At 39.4% G+C, this 23,178-nt stretch overlaps 2 protein-coding genes across 2 annotated transcripts in view; both read right to left on the bottom strand.

Moving 5' to 3' along the window:
* The window catches only part of ttll1 (tubulin tyrosine ligase-like family, member 1), a 298,921-nt gene extending 291,060 nt beyond the window's left edge, over positions 1–7,861 (bottom strand). Inside the window, exon 1 of the mRNA XM_052553913.1 lies at positions 7,740–7,861. The gene's annotated coding sequence lies outside the window, so the exon portion shown is untranslated. The remainder of the gene's footprint in view (positions 1–7,739) is intronic.
* Positions 7,862–9,493: 1,632 nt separating this feature from the next.
* LOC127956312 (von Willebrand factor A domain-containing protein 7-like) overlaps positions 9,494–23,178 on the bottom strand; it is a 50,869-nt gene continuing 37,184 nt past the window's right edge. The window contains exon 20 of the mRNA XM_052554153.1: positions 9,494–10,089. Coding sequence (XP_052410113.1) covers positions 9,571–10,089 — 519 coding nt within the window. The 3' untranslated portion in view covers positions 9,494–9,570. The remainder of the gene's footprint in view (positions 10,090–23,178) is intronic.

Below are 23,178 nucleotides of genomic sequence, written 5' to 3'. Positions count from 1 at the left end.
TGTGCTGTTACGCTGCAGTGTTTTAATGTGACAGGCTGTAAATTCTCTTCAAGTGTTCAGAGAAATACATGGCGAGCTCGCGGGCAGTTGCGCTGCCACGAATATATCATGTTATTACTTTAAACAGTTCAGAAACATCTGATTTTAGCTCTTGGTGTGTTCTAACGTGTGGATTGCGTGCAATCGCTGTTTTAAAAGGTCTTAAATAAGAAAGAATTCGCTGGTTGTGAGCTCCGTGGAGACAGCAGCAGTGATTCTTCTCTCATCTTTCTGACTGCTCTCTGCCCAGAAATCAATTATTAATGAGCCCTGACCCCTGTAATAATCAGATATGTTGGTTTAGCTTGTCAGTTTGAGGGAAATTGTATTATTTACTTGGTATTTTTAACCGGTTTAAAAGTGAAACGAAACCCGGCCGACTTCTCCCTTAATCTCGGCTATTGCAACTAGGGGCGCATTTTTTCTCAGTTAATGTAAGTCTATGGGTAAAGTATTTGACATTTAAAAATTAATAAAAAAAAACCTTTAAGTCTGATCAGTCTGAAAAGATATAGCAACCAGCACCGCTCTATCCCGCAGGTGTCTGCCGAGTTTGGGGCTTGTGGCTTTAAAGCCCTAGGAGGAGTAGCGTTCAGAATTTCTGTCAGAAAAATAATAATAAGAAAAAGAAGAAGAAGAAGAAGAAGAAGTTTAAATAGCATAACAGTATGTTGGCTTGTTGCCAAGCCAACATAACTAGAATTAAAAGTTAGTGAACTAACTTTGATGTTGGCTTGGCCATCTTGGCCATGGGGCAAAAGAGCCACAGTACTTGTGTGCCCAACATTCTTGAGTTGCCCCGCTGCAAAAAATAAAAAATAATAATACCATAAAAATACACCTGCAACAGTCTTTTTCCATGGTCCCTTGCTGTTTTCTTTTTTAATAAAAAGCCTAGGCTATGATAACAGCTACGACAGGGTTGTCTAGCTGAATGCGAAAGAAGTCATGCAAAAACCATAATCTCCTAAATACCATTCAATTTAATGTTATTTTAATAGTACTGACAACATATTTAAAGTTTTCACACTACTGAAAAATTAAAGAAGGGAAACTATATATAGTATACTTCGGTGAGTCAAGAGCTAAACAAAAAGTCCTGTTTCATTACAAAATACTGTAACTTTTATAAACATTATACTATCACCCCAAAATTTTAATTAATATTTATTAAAAAATAAATATTTCATAAAACAAACTTTTTAAAAAAACTTAATTAAAAAAAGCCAACATAATAATGATAAGGATTTCAGTAAGTTGGCTTTCTCAAGCCAACTTAACTACCGGTTTCAATATACAATGACACTCACTCTAACCATGAACACATAAACAATTAACTTAGTAAACCAAGAAAAAAAAAAAAAACTCAAATAAATCAAAATAATCAGTAGCACCACAAATGATAAATGAATATACTGAAAAAAAAAAAACAAACAAATACCAAAAAACAAACAAATACCAAACGATTAAGAAATACAGTGTGGAAGCCACCCAACGATCACGGTGGCACTGGAGAACAAGCGGCGTCATAATAGGGCTTGGGCGCCGTGTTGCATTCTGGGACGTGGCGGTCCTGCTGGCAGCCTCTCGAATGTAAACATACAGCAATTCGAATGAGAAGAAGCAGAGTTGGGAGAAAGATAAAAGATGGTAAAATTGCAAAAAGGTTGTGGGATTTAAAGGGATACACAAAATAAGGATGTCAGGGACCGGTATGTGCACAAAAAAGGCAACATTAACGGTTTGAATCCATATGAAATTCCCAACAAATAGTGGAGTACCGACGGAGACTTGTTGCCGCACATTTGCATTACAGATATCTTCGGCTACCTTGTTTGTTTTGTGAGCGCCTACACTTCCGAAGCTACAAGTCATTGGAGTCTCATGTACAGTTCACTGCTGCTAGTTTGGTAAACGTTAGTGCTAACAACCATTCACACATGTAATTACTTTTAACAAAAGTGTAGTTAGAAGCTGTCAACCCTCCCGTTTTTATCCGGGATTCTCACGTATTTGAGCTCTTTTCCCGCTGTCTTCCTGTTTTAGTATTTTCCTGTAAAATATCCCATAAGCCCTTCTGTCAGTCTCTGTACTGTTGTCCTGTTGCTACCCCTTGCGCTTCCAGCGAAACATGTTTTCAAAGCATCGTTTGCTTACTTGAGAGCAACCTTAAGGCCAATTTATACTTCTGCGTGATGTTGGGCTTTTTAAGATAGCGTGGTTGTTGTGAGAGCACGATTTCACGCCAATCTGTAACTAAAGTCATGTTAGACCTAGCTTCACAAATCGCTTAACGTTAGTTAATGCAGCAGTTTTGTAGTATGACTTTTTGCTGTCAGCAGAGGGATAGCAACAAAAAGATGAATGTTGAAATTTCCCGTATTTTGGATGAGTAACCCGAGAAATTTACCTTATTTTCAATGTTAACTTAAGCTATATAAATTAATATTCGGATGTTATGGTCTCCGTGGTCGCTTCCAAGCAGGAAAGCGTTGTAAAGTTAATCCATTCTCATTTTGTTTTCCCCATGGCGATTATGTGTTGCGCTATTACACCCCACAATACAGCAACGGTTTACCATGGTTGAAATAGATTTTTATTTAATCAAATTAAGACACACGGATGAGAGGGAGTATGTCTAAACACTGCACAGTAGTCCGAGTAGCAGTAAAGGAGGCTGTCAACGTGGCGGCCACGCCAAGTAATGACGTCACGACGCCCAAGCCCTATACGCACACGTGTGTTGGGAAGAAAGTTTGTTATCAAGATAAACTTAATGTATGGAGTAGTGATGGTAAGTTCGATTCTTTTCTGCGAACCGGTTCTTTCGGACGGTTCGATTCAATAAACCGGTTGAAAAAACCGGTTCATCGGTTCTTTCACGCTCGACGTAATGACGTCATTGGCAATGACGTAATGGATTCACGTCTATCAAACATTCAAATATATAAAGTCAGTAATCATAACTTTAGTCAGTTAAAAGCTCATAATCATGAAAAGTTTACATTTGAGTTTTGCAACAACACCTAAATACAGTAACAGCAATAATGTGCATATGAGGATTTCAGTCTTGAATATATAAAGTAAATAAATTAGGTGTCATCAGCGCAGAAACCATGATCCACTTACTAAACATAATCCATTGCGATGTATTTGTTATTAAATGAACTTATGTTTCGCCAGATTGCCCTTCATCCAAGCCCTCGAAATACCCGCGCTCATAACATTACTAGTACAGAATCAGAATCAATCACCAAAAGAATCCCTTCGGTTCAGACATGCTGTGAGTCAGTTGGCTTCACGCTGAATCGCGCATGCGCAGTATCATCAGTTCATCGGTTCTCAATTCGGACGCGTCCGACAGAAACGATTCTCGGTTGAGTGTACTGATGATCCGAAAACCGGTGCAACCGGTTCTTGACTCGAGAACGAGAATCGCTCTAACCGGCAGGTGCTGCAGTTCAGTGTCATCAGCTGCTCTACTTGTGTTCATGTTCTGTTTACTACAAACTCATTTTGTGAATGTGTCATCATTAACTATAAATACAGTACAGATATCTCATAAATCATCCCTTATTCCTATTAAACATAAGAGTCTTTAGAGTCTTAATTATTGTCCAACTTTCCTGAAAACCCATTTGGCCTATACATTATATACAATATACAGATTGGAAACATTAATCTAAAAAAAAAAATCATAAAAAAATCAAAATAAAATAGTTATTTTATCACACTTTCCGATGTTTAACAAACTACTTACAAAATTCCACGCATGCGCAATATCATCAGTTCATCGGTTCTCAAATCAGACGCGTCCGAAAGAAACGATTCTCGGTTGAGTGTACTGGTGATCCGAAAACCGAAGCAACCGGTTCTTGACTCGAGAACGAGAACTGCTCCAGCAGTGGGCGTGTTTGTTCATTATCTGGCTCGGCTCGGTGTTCATCTTCAGTTCGGTCTTCACAGCATTTTATTCAGTGTACTGTTTGAGTAAATGGATTACCCCGGGATATTGGTTTATTCTGACTCAGAGGGAGTGTCAGTCACGTTAAAAAAGTTAACAGCTTAAGTAATTTGTGGATTTATGCTTATTGGAGACGTGAACCGTTTCAAACGATTCAGTTCGATTTGGTGAACTGGTTCAACCGGTTCACTAAGAAGAACCGGTTAAATTGAACGATTCGTTCACGAATCGGCCATCACTAGTATGGAGCAGCAGCGTCAAATCAGCGTTGCCCACCAGGCGTCGCAGAACATCTATTCCTCCTAAAAATACAAGCATAAACATACTTGCAATATATTTAAAAGAATGAGCGCTCTACAAAAAGTGGACGTTTCACGTACCTTTAATTCATAAATCCGTAGCCCCTCCACGCCACACATACACTGGACACGGGACACAACATCCCCCGCCGACGGGAATGCAAAAGGGGAATGCGAGGTGGAAACAACCACCGCTCAACGCTCACACCGCGAGCTATCCCCGCAGCTCCAAGCATATGAAACACCGGACTGCAAAGGAGGCATTTAACGTGAGAACCAGAGCCGCCAACAGTCGCGAACTATCCCGAAGCTCAAAGCGGAATCGCTACAAGAACAAGGGGCGGTCCCACGGGCAATGACGCAACACTCAACCGGTCACTCCAATTTGTTGATCATTAGTTGTTCTTGATCAAGATTAAAAAGATGCATGACTCCTATAAACTTGTTTTAATAACTATTTTTTGCATTAAATAATAAAGATATAAAGCAAGATTTGCACTCTGATATTTTAAGGAATATGATACACTCCTGCATTTAAATTATATTGAAGCAAGTAAAGAAGGCTCCCTTTAAAATCACTTAAGTTGTCAATTAATGAAGATCTTTTTTACATTGTGTGCATTTTGTTGATTATAATGAGAGAACTTGAGTTTAATCATGAGGATGTTTTATTAATCCATCCATTCTTTACAGTTTCAATGATTTAGCTAAATCATGCAGGTTTAATTTATTTGTTTCTTGTTTTAATTAGACCTAAATAATGGGAGCGAAATTATACAGTGCCTCATGTTTTACTAAAATAAATGAAAAATGAATATACAGAGGTGAGGTAAACTTCAACAGATTTTCCCTGCTCAGGGAGTAGGGAGCAATAAACACTGTATAGGGAGCATGTCAATGTGAACAGTTCACGCACGGAGCTCACTTCTAAGAAGCTGATTATCTGAATCATGTGTGTTAACAGAGAGATAAGTGTGAAATATGCAGAACTGCTGACCTAAAGGAAGTGTTCTTAATAACAATGCTGTTGTGATCCCTTTTTTAACCAGTACATTTTAACAATACCATGATAATACTGATAACTTTGATCATTTTTGTCACTATAAACGTTAGTTTATATAATCGTATAAACGTAAGAAATGTTCATACTGTTAAATCCCTACTACAAAAACTATAGCTACATGCAGCAGCTTTGGGGCCAAGCACAACAGAGGAAATTTAAGGAGCATCAAACCAAGTTTTAAAAATGATTAAGACATTTAAGATGATTTCGGTCAAAATGGCAATCACTAGTGATATGATTTCATGGCTTATTGATTTTGACTAATCAATATGCCAAAGTGTTGCAGAAATACAGCCTTAGATGCAGTTTGGCATCATGCCATTAGATTTCACAAACAGTTTAAGATATCAAAAATAACGTTTCTCTAGCCAAAGATACGTGTAATGTGTTGGAGATTGGACCGGCGGTCTAGGACAAGTTCAAGAAGAGTTTTTGACCTAAATCAAAATCATAGACTGCTGAAAGACGTACTCCACTGGATTCTGAATGACCCAAAGAATAGAGAGAGGAGAGATTTCATGGCCACTGCACAAGATTCACAAAAGCTGTGAGATATGTGTACACTTTACTACATCTCGTGACCAGCAGGGGGCGACTGCTCAAAATCTCATCAGGTGATTTAGGGCCTTGTGCTGAAAGTTTCAAATTGGCCGACAGGTGAAAACTGAGTCATCAAATTTGTTGATGCACTATATGTATTTGATTTCTTGAAAATCTTTTAATAACTTCAACACAATCTGAATATGATCTGAGCCAATTTGGTGAAAATAGGAAGAACTTTCTCCATTTTACTAGAAACACATTTTATTGTAATCTTGTTTACCCATACATTATTTCTCCAACATCAAAGGTTAGGTTTTTCATCATAGAGCGCAGTCAATTTGTCATGAGGAATCAGAATCAGAATCAGAATCAAACATTTTATTATTTCTAACCCTTGTGGTTCAGAGGTTATTATTATAAACATGAGTGAAAATGTGAGCTGTTGGTGGCGCTAGAGGGTTTGAGGTAGAGACACCAAACTGGCTCTGATTAATGTTGAGGCTGTCCTCTGTCTGTGTGCCAAATTTAATAACCTTCCCACAAATGCTTCTATGGACTGCCACAGACTCCAAGAGAGGAACAACAAGAAGAGCCTTCAGTGTCTGGCTCCTAAATACAAAAAACTATGATAATATCTCTACGATACTAAAATAACACTGGTTTGAATTCATTTTCATTTCACTTGAATTATTTCAGTACTGCAACTTGTGAAATGTTGCCTAAATGTGTGTTTCCTGGATTACTTTTAGTTAAAGAGACATTTCACACAAACATGGTGATTCTGCTGAGCACGAAAGACGTCATTCTGGAGAATACTGTTCATCAAACAGCTGACAGTGACTCTCATACTATTATTATCTCCTCACTACAGAGCTCACTTCATCTGTTCGGTTAACAACATTGATCAGAACGTCTTCTTCTGTGTTCAGAAGACACTCAGAGTTATATCAGTTATATCGTCGGTGTGAACGGATTCAGGTGATATCGCTTCAGTCAGTGTTATATCATCACTGTGTGTGTCTGCAGTGTCAGATGAAGTCAAGTCTTGCCAGTAGAAGTTCCAGTCGTCGCTGTCCGTCACCTGGATCCATCCTCTCTTCTCAAAGTTATTGATCAGCACTGACTTCTCGATGTCCGTCACCCACTTCACCTTCCCCGCCATCACACACACACACACACACCTGAGAGACACACAACACATTCAGACACATCACACACTGTATCTGGACATCCGTCGATGTGAGACAGGGATCTTCACTCTATCATCACTTACAATTTACACTATTTGAAATGTAGTAAGAAGTGAAACTATTTTGATTACTTTATTAAAGTGCTGCATCTGATTATTTTTCAAACTCTCTAATGTTTTGACAGTAGAGCTCAGCACTGATTACAGTCACAATCCTTCATCTCTTAAATCAAGATTACAGTCATCAGTGATCAGACTCCTGCTCCTCTGTCTTCTTTGACATCTTTATCATAACAAGATTAATATAACGTTAGTTTAATAGCTACGAGATCAGGTCTTTGACAGTTAACAGCTGATCTTCAGAAATAACACAGTTATTGAGTCCTGAAACACTGTTGTCTCGTGATACTTCAGAGCAGTTGATGAAAGGACTCGATTAAACCTGTGTGTGTGAGAGAATATTCAGATGTGACTGATTACAGTCAGCTTTATCTTGTAACGTTAGTTAAACACCGTGTAATGCTACAGTAGAGATTGATTCACGTGTGTTCAGAGGAAGATGTGATAAAAACACTGAACACACACGGACTATACAGCTCACAATCACCGTCTTCAGAAGTCAAACTTAACATCTGTATTCACGATCACAGCTTCATTTATTCTCAAGATCTGACTGCATCACAACAACAGCAGAAGCCGCCGCCCACAGCAACGCGCTTCACTTCCGCCGCGTCACTTCCGGAGACGCTGACCGCGAACACGCCACCTGCTGGTGACCCCTGAGGACACTGACACGGATTCTACTGCATTCATATTCATGACTCGAGCGAGTGTGTGTGACGAGGGTCAGCGAACTGATACTGATATTTCTGCTCGTGTGGTTTCTTTATGTCTAAGTTAACACGTGTTCAGCCACGTTTCGTATGTTTGAATTAATAAATGAATTGATTTGTGCTCGGTGTCATTACAGTATGTTTATTTTAAACACAGAAGCTTCTTCTCTTGGATCCGGACTGAAGCTTCTGTAGTTATCTCAGGATGCCCAAATAATTGGAAGAAACGGCAGGCAGTCAAACAAACAAATTAACTTTACTACGGTTAAAGTGTAAAGAATTAGAAAATCAATACTGTATACAGGAGTTTATCATGTTACATTTCTAATAATTTAAATCAGGTACGTTATATCAGATTTGATCAGTTAACGTTCCCTTGGACCACCTCTGAGACTGCGTGAGAGCTAACTAACCAAACTGAGCATTTATGAAATACTATGAGTAAAAGTAGATTTATAGCGCTTCTCTTTTCGTCCTGTGTGTAATGCGCTCGGCAGTAAGTTAATAATAGTGTCCCTCACATCCACGAGTTGAACATGTTTTGCTTGCTTGAGAGTTTCTGCATTATATGATTTGATTTTGTTTCAGATAAAAAATGTTTAAAAAAGTAAAGTGTTTGTGAAAAATACCACAGATTTATAACGAGTGGTTCCCTGCATTATTACAGCAAAGTGCGTCATTACAAGTCGCTGCAATGGAGCAGCTCTAATGTTATTAAATTACAGATGATGAACCATAGAGCAAAAACACTAACAAAGAAAGTAACAAGAACTTGTAATATAAAATAACCAAAAGGATATACAGTCAAACCAGAAAGGTATTTACTAGTGGGTGCAGGACACTAGGGAGGGTCGCAAAATAAAGTAGTGACAAATTATACCCAAAACATATTCAAACAGAGTCAAAATAATCACAATTTAAAGATCCAAAGACTTAAACTACTTCAATCTGTGTGCATTGAATTTATTTAATACACGAGTTCCACAATTTGATGTAAATTACAGAAATGAACTTTTCCTCGACATTCTCATTAATTGAGATGCACCTGTTCATTATTAACTGTATTCTTAAGCAATAGTAACGTTACACCCATGAGTTTTATGTTCAGCAAAAACATTAATGCTCAACCCATAAAGCAATTTTAAGTGTTAATATAATCGTCATACATGGTAAAAGAAAAACAGATTAATCTATGAATCACAAGAAACTGCCTCTTTACATAAAGCCAGCGTTTTGATGTGTAAAGTATGACATAGTATAGTATAATATAGTATGATGTGTTACAGACTTTTGATTTTTATGATTAAAAATGGTCAGTTTAAGTTATAATACTATCACCATTTGTCTGTTCAAATAAAAAAATAAAAAAATAAATTAAATCAAAGTCAATTCAATTGTCACCAATGGAGCTAAAATCAACTCAGGCTTATGATGCTTTTGGGAAATGCAGCCCAGGTCAAATCAGATCCGAAACTGATTATCTAATTTATATATGTAAAAAAATCAAGTATTAATATACTTTCATTAATCAACACAGAAATCAACTGCAAAAGTCAAACCACAGAGTCAGTGTTGATCAATTAAAAAATGCTTGTCAGGATTGATAGAATCAAAGTGTGAAGGCATGTAGTATAAAAAGGTTAGAAGCATAACACATGGAAAAGCAGAAAGGCTCCCAGACTAAGCCAAAAACTGCTAGGTGGATCAGAAGGGCATCCATCACTGTCGGGTGTGGCATTAGTGGAGGGAGTGGAAGTCATCGTTATTTTTGTCGTAGCTGTAGTTGTAGCTGTTGTTGTAGTCTGGCTGTTTGTTGTAGAAGTGGTAGACATGAAGCTGTTGGATGTGGTGGTAACAGCAGATGTTATTGACTTTAAGCATGTGCCAACATTGCCAGCTCCATCTACAGCAACCAGTTCCATGACTTCAGAACAACAAGAGGCACTGTATGACGCTAGAGTGACGTTTACACCTTCTCCTCCGATTACAGTTGTAGTGTTGAGGTATCCAAGGCCCTGGCGCAGAACCAGGGACATGATACCTGTCCCATTTCCATCCGTGAGGTTGGCTGAGAGCTCCCACGATGACAGGCTACAGTTGCCTGAGCAGTTAGCATTTACGCTAACGATCTCACAGACTGGAGAAGTGAAGTCTGTAATCTGGGGGGGGGGGGGGGTGGAATGGGGTGATTTCAGATATTAAAATATGACATAAAAAATATACAGTATGTCAAAGATAACCAGGTCATATATTTTTATACTATCATTTAAAAGTCTGGGGAATATATATATATATATATATTTATATATATATATATATATATATGAAGCCCGGTTGAAGTTTATTCATTTGATTTAGTAATATTTCCTTTATATTATTTTCTAACATTTTTATATTTTATTAATATATATTGTATGTGTATTGGTTTCCTCATATAATATTATTGTAATAAAAAAAAAGAAGAAAAATGTATAATTATGTGTTGAGTTAAAAGTACTTGCCGTTGTTAAGAGCGGGGATTGGTTAAACGCTGAAGGGGGCGGGAGGAGAAAAAGGTGATCCGGAAAAGACGAGGTGACAGCTAAAACTGGAAGAGAGACCGCGTCGGAGCGCTAGCTTGCTAAAAATACCATTCTATGACGGTTGTCCATAAGAGAACTGATCTAAAGTTGGTAATGTTGTTTGAACGTGAGGGGATAGCAATTTCCCCTCTGACTATGTGACTGAGTGGCGCGCGATTCTTAAGAAACAGCGCTGGTCGCACGTGAGAGATTAATGAGGTCACGTTTGTGGAAAACTACCGTGCATCGTTTCTCTTACCATATCCATAGAAGACATCCCAGATAGCGCCCTGAGATACCAGGGATTCTCAGTGGTTCCTCTGGCAAGGTGGGACGAGTTGATTGATCTGACGTCAGTTCTTTGGACCGTGAACTCCTTTGCTAAAAGTCCGTTATGAAAGCCGGCTCGAACTAACAATCGGTAAGACAGCTGTGTTTTTTTTGCTCATTGAGCGAAGTGGCAATCCATTTTGCGCCTCAACGATCGCCAGCACCGCATCAGGCCTGCAACAGGGTATTTATTTTATTTGGTTTGGCAAATTTGAGCATTGACACCCGGGTGTTTTTCATTATTTTTGTGGGATGTTTATGTGAATAGTAACAGTTGTTTTGAGGCAACAAAGATTTGGTGAACTTGAATAGCAATCAACGCAATAATATTTTCCTTGGTGATATTTGGAATATTTTGTGTATTTTCTGTTCATTTTATCTGTTTTATAAATCACCAGAGTGATTTATTCTTTTCCATAGAGAATATTCCTACATTGTTGTATTTGTGGATTTTTGAGTTTGAAGGTGGAAAGAACCTTTTATTGTAAAACTTTGAAAGTTTGACTTTTATTTTATTTCCAATTGCTATTTGAATTTTATTTGAGTAAACTACTACTAAACATACTATTTTACTTACAAGATTTTTTGGTTATTTTTGTTTGTTAATAAACACACCAATATTGACAATAGGGGTTTATTGAAATAAAGTTAATAATATTCAGAGGCTACTTAGAGAGATCTAACAATAAACTAGCTCAGGGCCCCTCCCATTTAAATCGGGGAGGAGGGCGCTACATAAAATGGAGGCACCGCTGGGATTCTTATAGTTTATCTGAAATTATTTAGCTTTATCAGTGAAGAAAAAAAAAACTCAAAATGCAGCAGTTTACAGAAGAGCTTAGGGGCTGGTGCAGGGGAGAATCATTGGACGAAGATCATGCGTTAATGGTTATTGTACCTGAAGATTTGGATGTAACACAGATTGAAGAGATAATGCAGACAATCAAGTGTTTGGGCCGCGTACGAGTAAGAGGTAGGATGTTCAGAGATAAGCTCAAGTGTTTCCTTGTTCTCTGTGAGAGTAAAGAGAAAATTGATCCAAAACTAGTACCCCCTGAAGTCGTGCCGGTTTCTGGAGCAGAACCGTGGAAAATTGTCACCTCAAGTGGAGCTGATACTAGTTCTGAGGACTTTGCCAGAAAAGTGCACATCCTACTTCAGAGTGAAGGGAGAAAAGTTGAGGATATTAAGGCCATGTTTTCATCCTCTGCGTCCGAAAACTCTTCGCCTGATGCTATTATCCGCGCTGTTGGAGATCTGTTCGAAAAGACTGGAAAGAGTTCAAGTGAAATAGGAGGTTATAGACGGTTGAGGATGTTCTCTGGAATAATACCTACTCCTGCAAGTGAGGAACCGTTTGAACACTGGATGGAACAAGCATGTTTGATGGTGGAAGAAAGTGAGTGTCCCATTAAAGAAAAGAAAAGGAGGCTCATTGAGAGTTTAAGAGGCCCAGCATTAGAAATCATCAAAGCTGTGCGTGATTCTGACACTGATGTCACTCCAGAAGAGTACTTGGATGCCCTCGAGTGAGCATTTGGATCTGCCGAGTCAGGTGATGACTTGTATTTCGCTTTCCGTTTGTTGCAGCAGCAAGAAGGAGAAAAATTGTCAGATTTTTTAAGGAGACTGGAACGTGCCCTAACCAAAGTGGTTCAGAGGGGTGGCATACCAGCTGACACCCGAGATCGAGTACGTGTTGAGCAATTGCTGAGAGGTGCTGTTGGTGCTGACATGATGTTGCTTCATTTGAGACTTCGAGAGAGAAAGACAAAACCGCCTAATTTTCTTGAGCTGTTAAGCGAAATCCGGGCTGAAGAAGAATATGAAGCTACTCGTTCTAAATTGACCACAAGGGTACAAAAAATCAGTACAAGTGTAGAAACAGATGATAAGCATAAAGAGATTCAAACTCTGAAAGCTGAGATTAAAGAATTAAAGTCCCAGTTTGCCACTATGGTAACTCAGTCGCAGCCGGTGGTAGACCATAAATCCACCTCCAGTCTTAAAACAAATGCCAGTGACGTTCAACAGGAAGGAGAAATTGCTTTCCTTAAGAAGCAAGCAGAGATGGGACCAAGTCACACATGTGCAAGTCTCAAGTAAGTCTCAAGTCTTAACCTTCAAGTCTCAAGTAAGTCCCAAGTATTTTTTTCTTGGGCAAGTCAAGTCAAGTCAAGTCCTGTAGTAGGTCAAGTCAAGTCCAAGTCAAGTCACCTTATTATTGTAATTTTACCTGCAGAATCTGATTTTAATAAAGTTAAAAGACAAGATATAAGTAACTGTCAGTAAATTAAAATAATTTGGATTTGCATTGTAAATACTCATGTTCAGTAAAATACATCATGGAATCAAACAAAATTGTAACTTCATAAAATTATTTATTTTTCACTTCTGCCAACAGTGTTTGAAATGTTTTACATTTTCAACATTGAGTCCATAAAACAAATAACAGCTTAACATCCAACAGACTCCTCTCTGAACACCTCTCTCTCTCAAACACAGTTTACATACAACATTAAACTTTGTTACATTTCTCGAAAGTTTGGGCACCCTTTGCAGAATCTGTGAAAATGCGAGTAATTTTCAAAAAATAAGAGAGATCATACTAAATGCATGTTGTATTTTATTTAGTACTGTCCTGAGTAAGATATTGTACATAAAAGATATTAAAATTTAGTCCACAAGACAAAAAAAAAATACTGAAATTATTAAAATAACCCCACTCAAAAGTTTGGGAACCCTTGGTTCTTAGTACTGTGTTCTGTTACCTGATGATCCTCGACTGTCTTTCTGTTTTGTGATGGTTGTGCATGAGTCCCTTGTTTGTTCTGAACAGTTAAACTGAGCAGCGTTCTTCAGAAAAATCTTTAAGGTCCTGCAGATTCTTCAGTTTTCCAGCATCTTTACATATTTGAACCCTTTCCAGCAGTGACTTTATGATTTTGAGATACACCTTATCACACTGAGGACATTTGAGGGACTCAAACACAACTATTTAAAAAGATTCAAGCATTCACTGATGCTCCAGAAGGAAACAAGATGCATTAAGAGCTGGGGGGTGAAAACATTTGGAATTTGAAGATCAAGGTAAAGTGTACTTAATTTGTGTACCGGGAAACATACAAGTATTTTCTGTTGCTTACGAATGGCAGAACTAAATGGAAAAAAAAAAATATTTCAACAAAATAAGACAAATTTGGCCATCTTCATCGTGTTCAAAACTTTTCACCCCCCAGCTCTTAATGCATCTTGTTTCCTTCTGGAGCATCAGTGAAAACTGAAGAATCTGCAGGACCTTAAAGATTTTTCTGAAGAACGCTGCTCAGTTTTACTGTTCAGAACAAACAAGGGACTCATGCACAACCATCACAAAACAGAAAGACAGTCCTGGATCATCAGGTGACAGAACACAGTACCAAGAACCAAGGGTTCCCAAACTTTTGAGTGGGGTTATTTTCATAATTTCAGCATTTTTTTTGTCTTCTGGACTAAATGTTAATAACTTTTATGTACAATATCTTACTCAGGACAGTACTAAATAAAATATAACATGCATTTAGTATGATCTCTCTTATTTTTTGAAAATTACTCGCATTTTCACAGATTCTGCAAAGGGTGCCCAAACTTTCGAGCCCCACTGTATATATATATATATATATATATATATATATAACTGTAATATGCACTTCTCATGATTAGGTAATCGCGGCAGCTGTAGTCTTATTCACATTTGTTTTTCTGATTAATTTGTGTTTTGCTCTATGAGAAAGAAAAGGTAACAAAATATTCGAGGCTTAAGCCCCCTTAGCCCAGCCCTAGCGTTTTTTGGAACGCGTTTTTTTACGGCCTGCTAGCGGATCGTAAGGGGTGGCACATAGCACGTATTTTGCGCGCGCAAGTTCGTTATTTCCAATGTAGGCGCGCGGTATGCGCGCTCATAATGGAAGCAACGCGGTCGCGACGCGGTGCGGCGCGCTCGTTTTTTTCCAGGCGCGTCCGCACCGCATCGAGTTAAAACATATAAACTTTTCAGAATGCCGCAAGCGCACCGCAGGTCATGTGACAAGAATTAACCAATCAGCTTCATCCTTTCCCGTAACAACGTTGAAAGCTCAGCCAAGATGAATGAACAGCTGATCATAGCTGTATATGGATTGCCATTTTGAAATAAATTTAGTAGCAGAGCTACTGCAAGCGATTTTTAGAGCTGCAAATCCTTTTATCCTTTGCTGAAATTTCCGCGTCTCCATGGAGAGAGCACGTCACGGAGAGAGCTCGTCATGGTTGCTTAGCAACGGCAGACCCCTAAGGGGCGCAACTGCCCGAGCGCTTTGGAAAGAAGCAGAAAGCAGAAAGCAGAAACGCGTTTTCTACGCGTTTTTAGGCGCGAATTGTTGAAGACAAAAGCGATGACCATCGGTAACCCTCAGGCTGACATGTTGATGTGATGTGATATCTGATCTAAGTGGGCGTGGTGTGCGTAAGGTAGAGAGGACATGACTGATGATAGTGTCCTGATCCAGTCAAGGCGCTATTCTCAGCCTGCGCTCCAGCGGAGTATTCACCTTTATTTTTAAAAATAATTAATATATTTTATATTTAAACTGAAAACATGGTGTGATTAACACTCAAGTCATTCAAGTCATCATCTCTCAAGTCAAGTCAAGTCCCGAGTCTTTAACTTCCAAGTCCAAGTCAAGTCTCAAGTCCTAAAAATAGCGACTCGAGTCGACTCGAGTCCAAGTCACCAAGTCTCAAGTCCCCATCTCTGGAAGCAAGTGAGGAGCCTACAACGGAAAGTCACAGGGAAAAACTGTCACCAAGATGGGGTTTTAGCTCTCACTCTGAAGGCGAGTACTCCAAAGAAACCACTGGTAAGTCCAGGAAAGCAGTGCAATGACCCCGAAGAGTATTTTTGCTACAACTGTGGAGAGGAAGGGCATATTGCCCCACGATGCCAAAATCCTGAGGATAAGGATAAAGTAATTCAAAAACTGATTCGGTCAAACAGAAAAATGAAATGGGGACAAAAAGAAATGCCCTCAGAAATGGAAAAGAGTAATACCTCCTGTTCAGCGAAAAAAAGTACTGTTAGTTCACTTAGTGTAAAGCAAATTCCAGAAGGACTGATTGGACCCCCCTCTACTGTACAGCTGCGTGTAAATGGACAACCATGCTCTGCTTTATTGGACAGTGGGTCTCAAGTGACCATAATTTTGGTACAGAAAATATCTATCTGAGGTTCCAATCCATCCTGTGTCTGGGTTGGCTGTGTGGGGTTTAAGTGACTCCAGTTATCCGTATATAGGGTATGTAGTAGTGAACATTGAATTCCTAGAGAAAACTACGGGTGGCTCAGAAAGTCTTTCAGTTCTGGCACTGATTTGTCCTGGTCCTACAAGCCCTGACCAGACTGCTGTGATCATAGGCACCAACGCCAGTCTATTCACCCGTTTGGCCCAATTATGTAAAGAGTCAACAGGGACCGATATTGCATGTACCTTAGGTATTAAAATCGAGCCTACCTTAGAGAAGAATATTCCATCTTGTTCGACACCTATTATACCTTTTGATCTGGATGATGCGATTGGATGTGTAAAGTGGCCGGGTCCAGAACCCCTAAGTCTCTCGCCCAGAGGTGAGTGGTGTGCAAAATGTATGGTGGAGATGACAGAGCCTCTTGAGAAAACAGTACTGATGATAGATGCATTTTCTGTGACTTCACTTCCGGCTGGAGTGTTAGTACAAACTGTAATAGTGCCAAGTGAAGCAATGGAAAACAGTCAGTTACTAGTGCCTTTGCAAAATGAATCAATGAAAGAAGTGACCATTCCGGTAGGGACTGTCCTTGGCCATTTGTACTTAGCAGATCCGGTTAGCCCTTCTTCCGTTAGTGAAATCGGGGATGAGAGGATTGATCCAAAACTGTTCAATTTTGGGGATTCACCCATTCCAGCAGAATGGAAGGAGAGACTGCAACAAAAGTTGAGCAAAAGAACCAAAGTATTCTCGCTTCACGAGTGGGATGTAGGACATGCTAAGGGAGTAGAGCATAACATACAGCTCTCTGATTCAAAACCCTTTCGAGAGCGCTCCAGGCGTCTAGCACCTGCAGATATAGACGATGTGAGGAAACATCTCCAAGATCTCTTAACTGTTGGTATTATTAAAGAGTCTCGCAGCCCATATGCATCACCAATCGTGATTGCAAGAAAAAAAAATGGAGCAGTCCGTATGTTTATTGATTATCGAACCCTGAACGCAAGAACTGTTCCTGACCAATACACAACACCCAGAATTGACGATGCACTGGACTGTCTAGCAGGTAGTCAGTGGTTTTCTGTTCTCGATTTACGAAGTGGCTATTATCAGATAGACATGGCAGAAGCCGACAAGGAAAAAACTGCTTTTATCTGCCCTTTGGGATTTTTTCAATTTGAGAGGATGCCACAAGGGGTCACTGGAGCGCCGGCAACGTTCCAGAGATTAATGGAGAGAGTTGTCGGGGACATGAACCTACTCCAAGTCTTGGTGTATCTAGACGATTTAATCATCTTTGGAAGGACTCTGGAGGAACATGAGGAGAGGCTCATGAAAGTACTGGATCGTCTGGAGGAGGCTGGATTAAAGGTATCCATTGACAAATGTCATTTTTGTCAAAACCGAGTGAAGTATGTCGGACACATAGTATCTAATGATGGGATAGCAACAGATCCTGACAAAATTGAGGCTGTGGTCAGTTGGCCCCAACCATCAGATCTGAAATCTCTGCGATCCTTTCTAGGATTCTGTGGCTACTATCGTCGGTTCATTGCTAATTACTCTTCCATTGTTAGGCCTTTGACTGAGCTCACTAAGGGCTATGCGCCGACACAACAAGGAAAGAAGGTAGGCAAAGAAAAGAGCATGACCTATTTCAAGGAATCAGAGCCCTTTGGAGATCGATGGGATGAATCCTGCACATCCGCTTTTCAACAGATAATACATTGTTTAACACATGCTCCGGTTTTAGCTTTTGCAGATCCCAGTAAGCCATATATCCTCCATGTGGATGCTAGCTTGACGGGTCTTGGGGCTGTGTTATATCAAGAGCACCTGGAAGGATTGCGGCCAGTGGCTTTCGCTAGCAGAAAATTGAGACCAGCAGAACAAAGGTACTCCATTCATCAGCTGGAATTTCTTTCATTGAAGTGGGCAGTCGTGGACAAGTTCCATGATTACTTGTATGGGGCTAAGTTTCATGTCAGAACTGATAATAACCCACTTACATATGTGTTGACGTCTGCTAAGCTGAATGCAACAGGCCACAGGTGGCTAGCAGCTCTTGCAACGTATGATTTTAGCATTCAGTATAGACCCGGAAAGAACAACACAGATGCTGATTTGTTGTCTAGGAGATTTGTGGATGAGGATGAAGCAAATAAGTGGATGGACATACCTGTGTCTGGTGTAAAGTCCATATGTCAGCGGGTGAGTTCTCAGGTGTCTTTGGAAGCCAATCTCCGATATGTGGAACAGCTAGGAGCCCCTCCAGAGTCTATACCAGAAGCTTACGCCTATCCCACCAGGTTGGAGCTTAATTCTTTACAATTGCTGTCTCAGCCGGAGTTAGTTAAAGCTCAGAATGAAGATCCGACGGTGAGACAAGCAATAACTGCACTGAAGGAAAGTAAGTGGTCAACCAAAATAACAGATCCTGAGGTGGTGGCATTGAGGCATGAAGCTGGAAAACTACTGATGAAAGATGGATTGCTTCAGCGAGTGACCAAAATGTCTGATAGAGAATTCTTTCAATTGGTTTTGCCCACCAAGTTCCGAGGAGTAGTTCTTAAAGCCATGCATGAGGATTTAGGTCATCTGGGGGTAGAAAGGATTACTGAACTTTTGAGAAATCGATTCTATTGGCCCAAGATGTCTCTTGATATACAAGAATATGTCAAGAACTGTGGAGCTTGCATCACTCGTAAAAGTCCATGTCAAAGAGCTGCTCCATTACACCAGATAACGAGTAGTGGACCAATGGATTTGGTGTGTATCGATTTTCTTTCTGTGGAGCCAGATTCAAAAGGTTTGGGCAACGTGTTAGTAATTACCGATCACTTCACATGTTATGCACAGGCGTTTCCCAGTAAGAATCAAAAAGCTCTTACTGTTGCTAAAATACTGGTTGAGAAATACTTCATTCATTATGGTCTACCAGCACGCATTCACTCAGATCAGGGCCGTGACTTTGAGAGTCGGCTGATAAAGGAGTTGTTAAACCTGCTTGGTATAAGAAAATCAAGGACAACGCCGTATCATCCTCAGGGCGACCCGCAGCCTGAGCGGTTCAATCGTACCCTCTTAGCCATGCTTGGAACCTTGAATGCTGAGAAAAAACAAAATTGGAGCCAACAGATACCCTACTTGGTGCATGCTTACAATAGTACCAAGAATGATGCTACCGGGTACTCACCCTATTTCCTGATGTTCGGGAGAGAAGCCCGGCTACCTGTAGACATCTGTTTTGGCACTTCAGCAGATGGGATGGATGATGTGTCCCACTCACAATACATCAGCAATATGAAAAAAGATCTAAAACGGGCGTACCAGTTAGCAATGGGAGAGGCTGAGAAAGTCCATCAAAGGAATAAAAGATCATATGACAAACGAGTGTCTTTCCAATCCTTGAATTCTGGGGATCGTGTGTTGATCAAGAACTTAGGGTTAAAGGGTAAACAAAAGCTTCAACCCAGATGGAGTCCAGTACCCCATGTAGTCTGCGAGAAACTCCCAAATATACCAGTATATCGGGTAAAACCTGAAGCAGGAAGCGGAAAAGTCAGAACACTTCACAGAGATCAACTGTTACCCATAGGGCAACTGGTGAGGTGGCCACAAAGCAAAGTAGAGAGAAACCCGGTGAGGAAAAAGAAAAGGATTGATGTTGATGCTCCAGCACTGACAAATGAAGATGTATTATCCTCTGAAACTTCCTCTGAGTTTGAATACAATGTTTCAAAACCTTACAGATCAAAGCTGGAGGGAACACTGAAAAAGAACGACCCTTTGCCCAGTAAGTCAGAATTGGTATGGCAGGAGGGGAACCTGATCCATGAAAGCCTTTCTACTGAGGAAGGACACTTGTTACATGAAGAGGATGCAGAGAGCGACTTTTCAAGTTCGTCCAATTCCTCTGTAAGAGATGAAGAGGAAAGTGAAGAAGACACAAGTGGGGAGGAAGAAGAAAGTGAACCAGTTAGGGAAAAAAGGAGAATAAAGCCAGTTGTTAAACTCACCTATGATGAGCCTGGGAGGTCAAAAGATCAGCCCCTAACTATTGTTCACAGAGGAGTAATAATTCAAATAGGAAAGAAAGTAAATCACAAGAAACGTAAACCAGTAGTGTAGGTAATATCCCAAAAGAAATGTAGGTAGTCCACAAGTCTGTATGGGGACATCCAGACATTTAAAGGGGGGAGGGTGAAGCCCGGTTGAAGTTTATTCATTTGATTTAGTAATATTTCCTTTATATTATTTTCTAACATTTTTATATTTTATTAATATATATTGTATGTGTATTGGTTTCCTCATATAATATTATTGTAATAAAAAAAAGAAGAAAAATGTATAATTATGTGTTGAGTTAAAAGTACTTGCCGTTGTTAAGAGCGGAGATTGGTTAAACGCTGAAGGGGGCGGGAGGAGAAAAAGGTGATCCGGAAAAGACGAGGTGACAGCTAAAACTGGAAGAGAGACCGCGTCGGAGCGCTAGCTTGCTAAAAATACCATTCTATGACGGTTGTCCATAAGAGAACTGATCTAAAGTTGGTAATGTTGTTTGAACGTGAGGGGATAGCAATTTCCCCTCTGACTATGTGACTGAGTGGCGCGCGATTCTTAAGAAACAGCGCTGGTCGCACGTGAGAGATTAATGAGGTCACGTTTGTGGAAAACTACCGTGCATCGTTTCTCTTACCATATCCATAGAAGACATCCCAGATAGCGCCCTGAGATACCAGGGATTCTCAGTGGTTCCTCTGGCAAGGTGGGACGAGTTGATTGATCTGACGTCAGTTCTTTGGACCGTGAACTCCTTTGCTAAAAGTCCGTTATGAAAGCCGGCTCGAACTAACAATCGGTAAGACAGCTGTGTTTTTTTTGCTCATTGAGCGAAGTGGCAATCCATTTTGTGCCTCAACGATCGCCAGCACCGCATCAGGCCTGCGACAGGGTATTTATTTTATTTGGTTTGGCAAATTTGAGCATTGACACCCGGGTGTTTTTCATTATTTTTGTGGGATGTTTATGTGAATAGTAACAGTTGTTTTGAGGCAACAAAGATTTGGTGAACTTGAATAGCAATCAACGCAATAATATTTTCCTTGGTGATATTTGGAATATTTTGTGTATTTTCTGTTCATTTTATCTGTTTTATAAATCACCAGAGTGATTTATTCTTTTCCATAGAGAATATTCCTACATTGTTGTATTTGTGGATTTTTGAGTTTGAAGGTGGAAAGAACCTTTTATTGTAAAACTTTGAAAGTTTGACTTTTATTTTATTTCCAATTGCTATTTGAATTTTATTTGAGTAAACTACTACTAAACATACTATTTTACTTACAAGATTTTGTGGTTATTTTTGTTTGTTAATAAACACACCAATATTGACATTAGGGGTTTATTGAAATAAAGTTAATAATATTCAGAGGCTACTTAGAGAGATCTAACAATAAACTAGCTCAGGGCCCCTCCCATTTAAATCGGGGAGGAGGGCGCTACATATATATACATACAGTGGGGATCGAAAGTTTGGTCACCCCTTGCAGAATCTGTGAAAATATGAGTCATTTTCAAAAAATAGGAGAGAGATCTGCTGGAAAGGTTTCAAATATGTAAAGATGCTGGAAAACTGAAGAATCTGCAGGAGCTTAAAGATGTTTCTGAAGAACGCTGCTCAGTTTAACTGTTCAGAACAAACAAGGGACTCATGCACAACCATCACAAAACAGAAAGACAGTCGAGGATCATCAGGTAACAGAACACAGTATTAAGAACCAAGGGTTCCCAAACTTTTGAGTGGGGTTATTTTAATAATTTCAGCATTGTTTTTTGTCTTGTGGACTAAATGTTAATATCTTTTATGTACAATATCTTACTCAGGACAGTACTAAATAAAAAATAACATGCATTTAGTATGATCTCTCTTACTTTTTGAAAATTACTCATATTTTCACAGATTCTGCAAGGGGTGCCCAAACTTTCGAGCCCCACTGTATATATATATATATATATATATATCAGAGTTTCCGCTAGAAAAAAATGGTGCCGGTCAAAGTGACCGGCAGAGGTTTCCTTTTCCGGACATTTTGATGATATGCCGGTCAAGTATCGCCTCTTAATTAGTCAAGGTGAGGAAAACTGGAGGCAGGCTATGTAACGTAAAAAATGACATAATCAGGCCGCCGAATGCAACATGTTTATTAGCCTAACTTTCAAATAGACGGAAAAAAAAATTTTTCTACTATGGTTCATTTCTTCATTCGGATCTATTTGCGATCCATTCCATTCTAAACAAAGCATATGTTTCGTCCTTGTTTCATTATAGATTAAGATAATAATTCATAAATGCACGCATAATTATCAGTGAACTTGAAAATGAATGTGCAGCAATTTGTACAAATAGAGATTCTAGGTCTACTATACATGTTGTAGACATTAAATAAGCTTATTTAGTTTAATATTTGTTAAAATATTATAATGTTATTTTTTAATTTATGTTGATTATGAAAAGTGAACCGCACGAGTAAGATAAGATGCGCAATATCGAGAGACATGGAGCGGGTCAGACATGATTTTGACCACTTAATTAAGTTTTGTTTAGTAGAAATACTTTTTTGAAGTGAATTTCGTTTTGTATAAATTGTATCTTAATTTTAATAATTTTTTTATCAACCAATTGCCTGGATTTAATACATAAGAAGCAAATATAGCAGACGACAGGCCTAATCATGCAGGCGCCCTCGCGGCCACTTGCATTGCTAGTGTACTGGAGTGCATCTCATCCTAATTTAACGAAACTCAGCGTAGGCCTCACAGACATGAAATATATCTTGAAATGTCTTTTTAACAATTTTTTTTTTTTTTTACCTATGCTAATTACACATTAAATTCAGGTAGGCTGATTCGCTGTCCTCAGTGCCCAGAAAAGCGCTGAAACGGAGATGAAAGGGGAACCCGTTTTTATTTTTATTTTTTTGGCTTATTTTAACTGGCCCATCCAGTTTTCTGGAGGCCCACCTACAATCAAAATCCTGGCGCCGCTAGTGCTTCGCAGCGGTCTGATATCAAGAAATAACAGACCGCATTCCA

The sequence above is a fragment of the Carassius gibelio genome, chromosome B4 (genome assembly GCF_023724105.1).
Source record: "Carassius gibelio isolate Cgi1373 ecotype wild population from Czech Republic chromosome B4, carGib1.2-hapl.c, whole genome shotgun sequence".
In the NCBI taxonomy this organism is placed as follows: Eukaryota; Metazoa; Chordata; class Actinopteri; order Cypriniformes; family Cyprinidae; genus Carassius; species Carassius gibelio.
The sequence above is the reverse complement of the archived record's forward strand: the minus strand, read 5'-3'. Positions and strand labels throughout refer to the sequence as shown.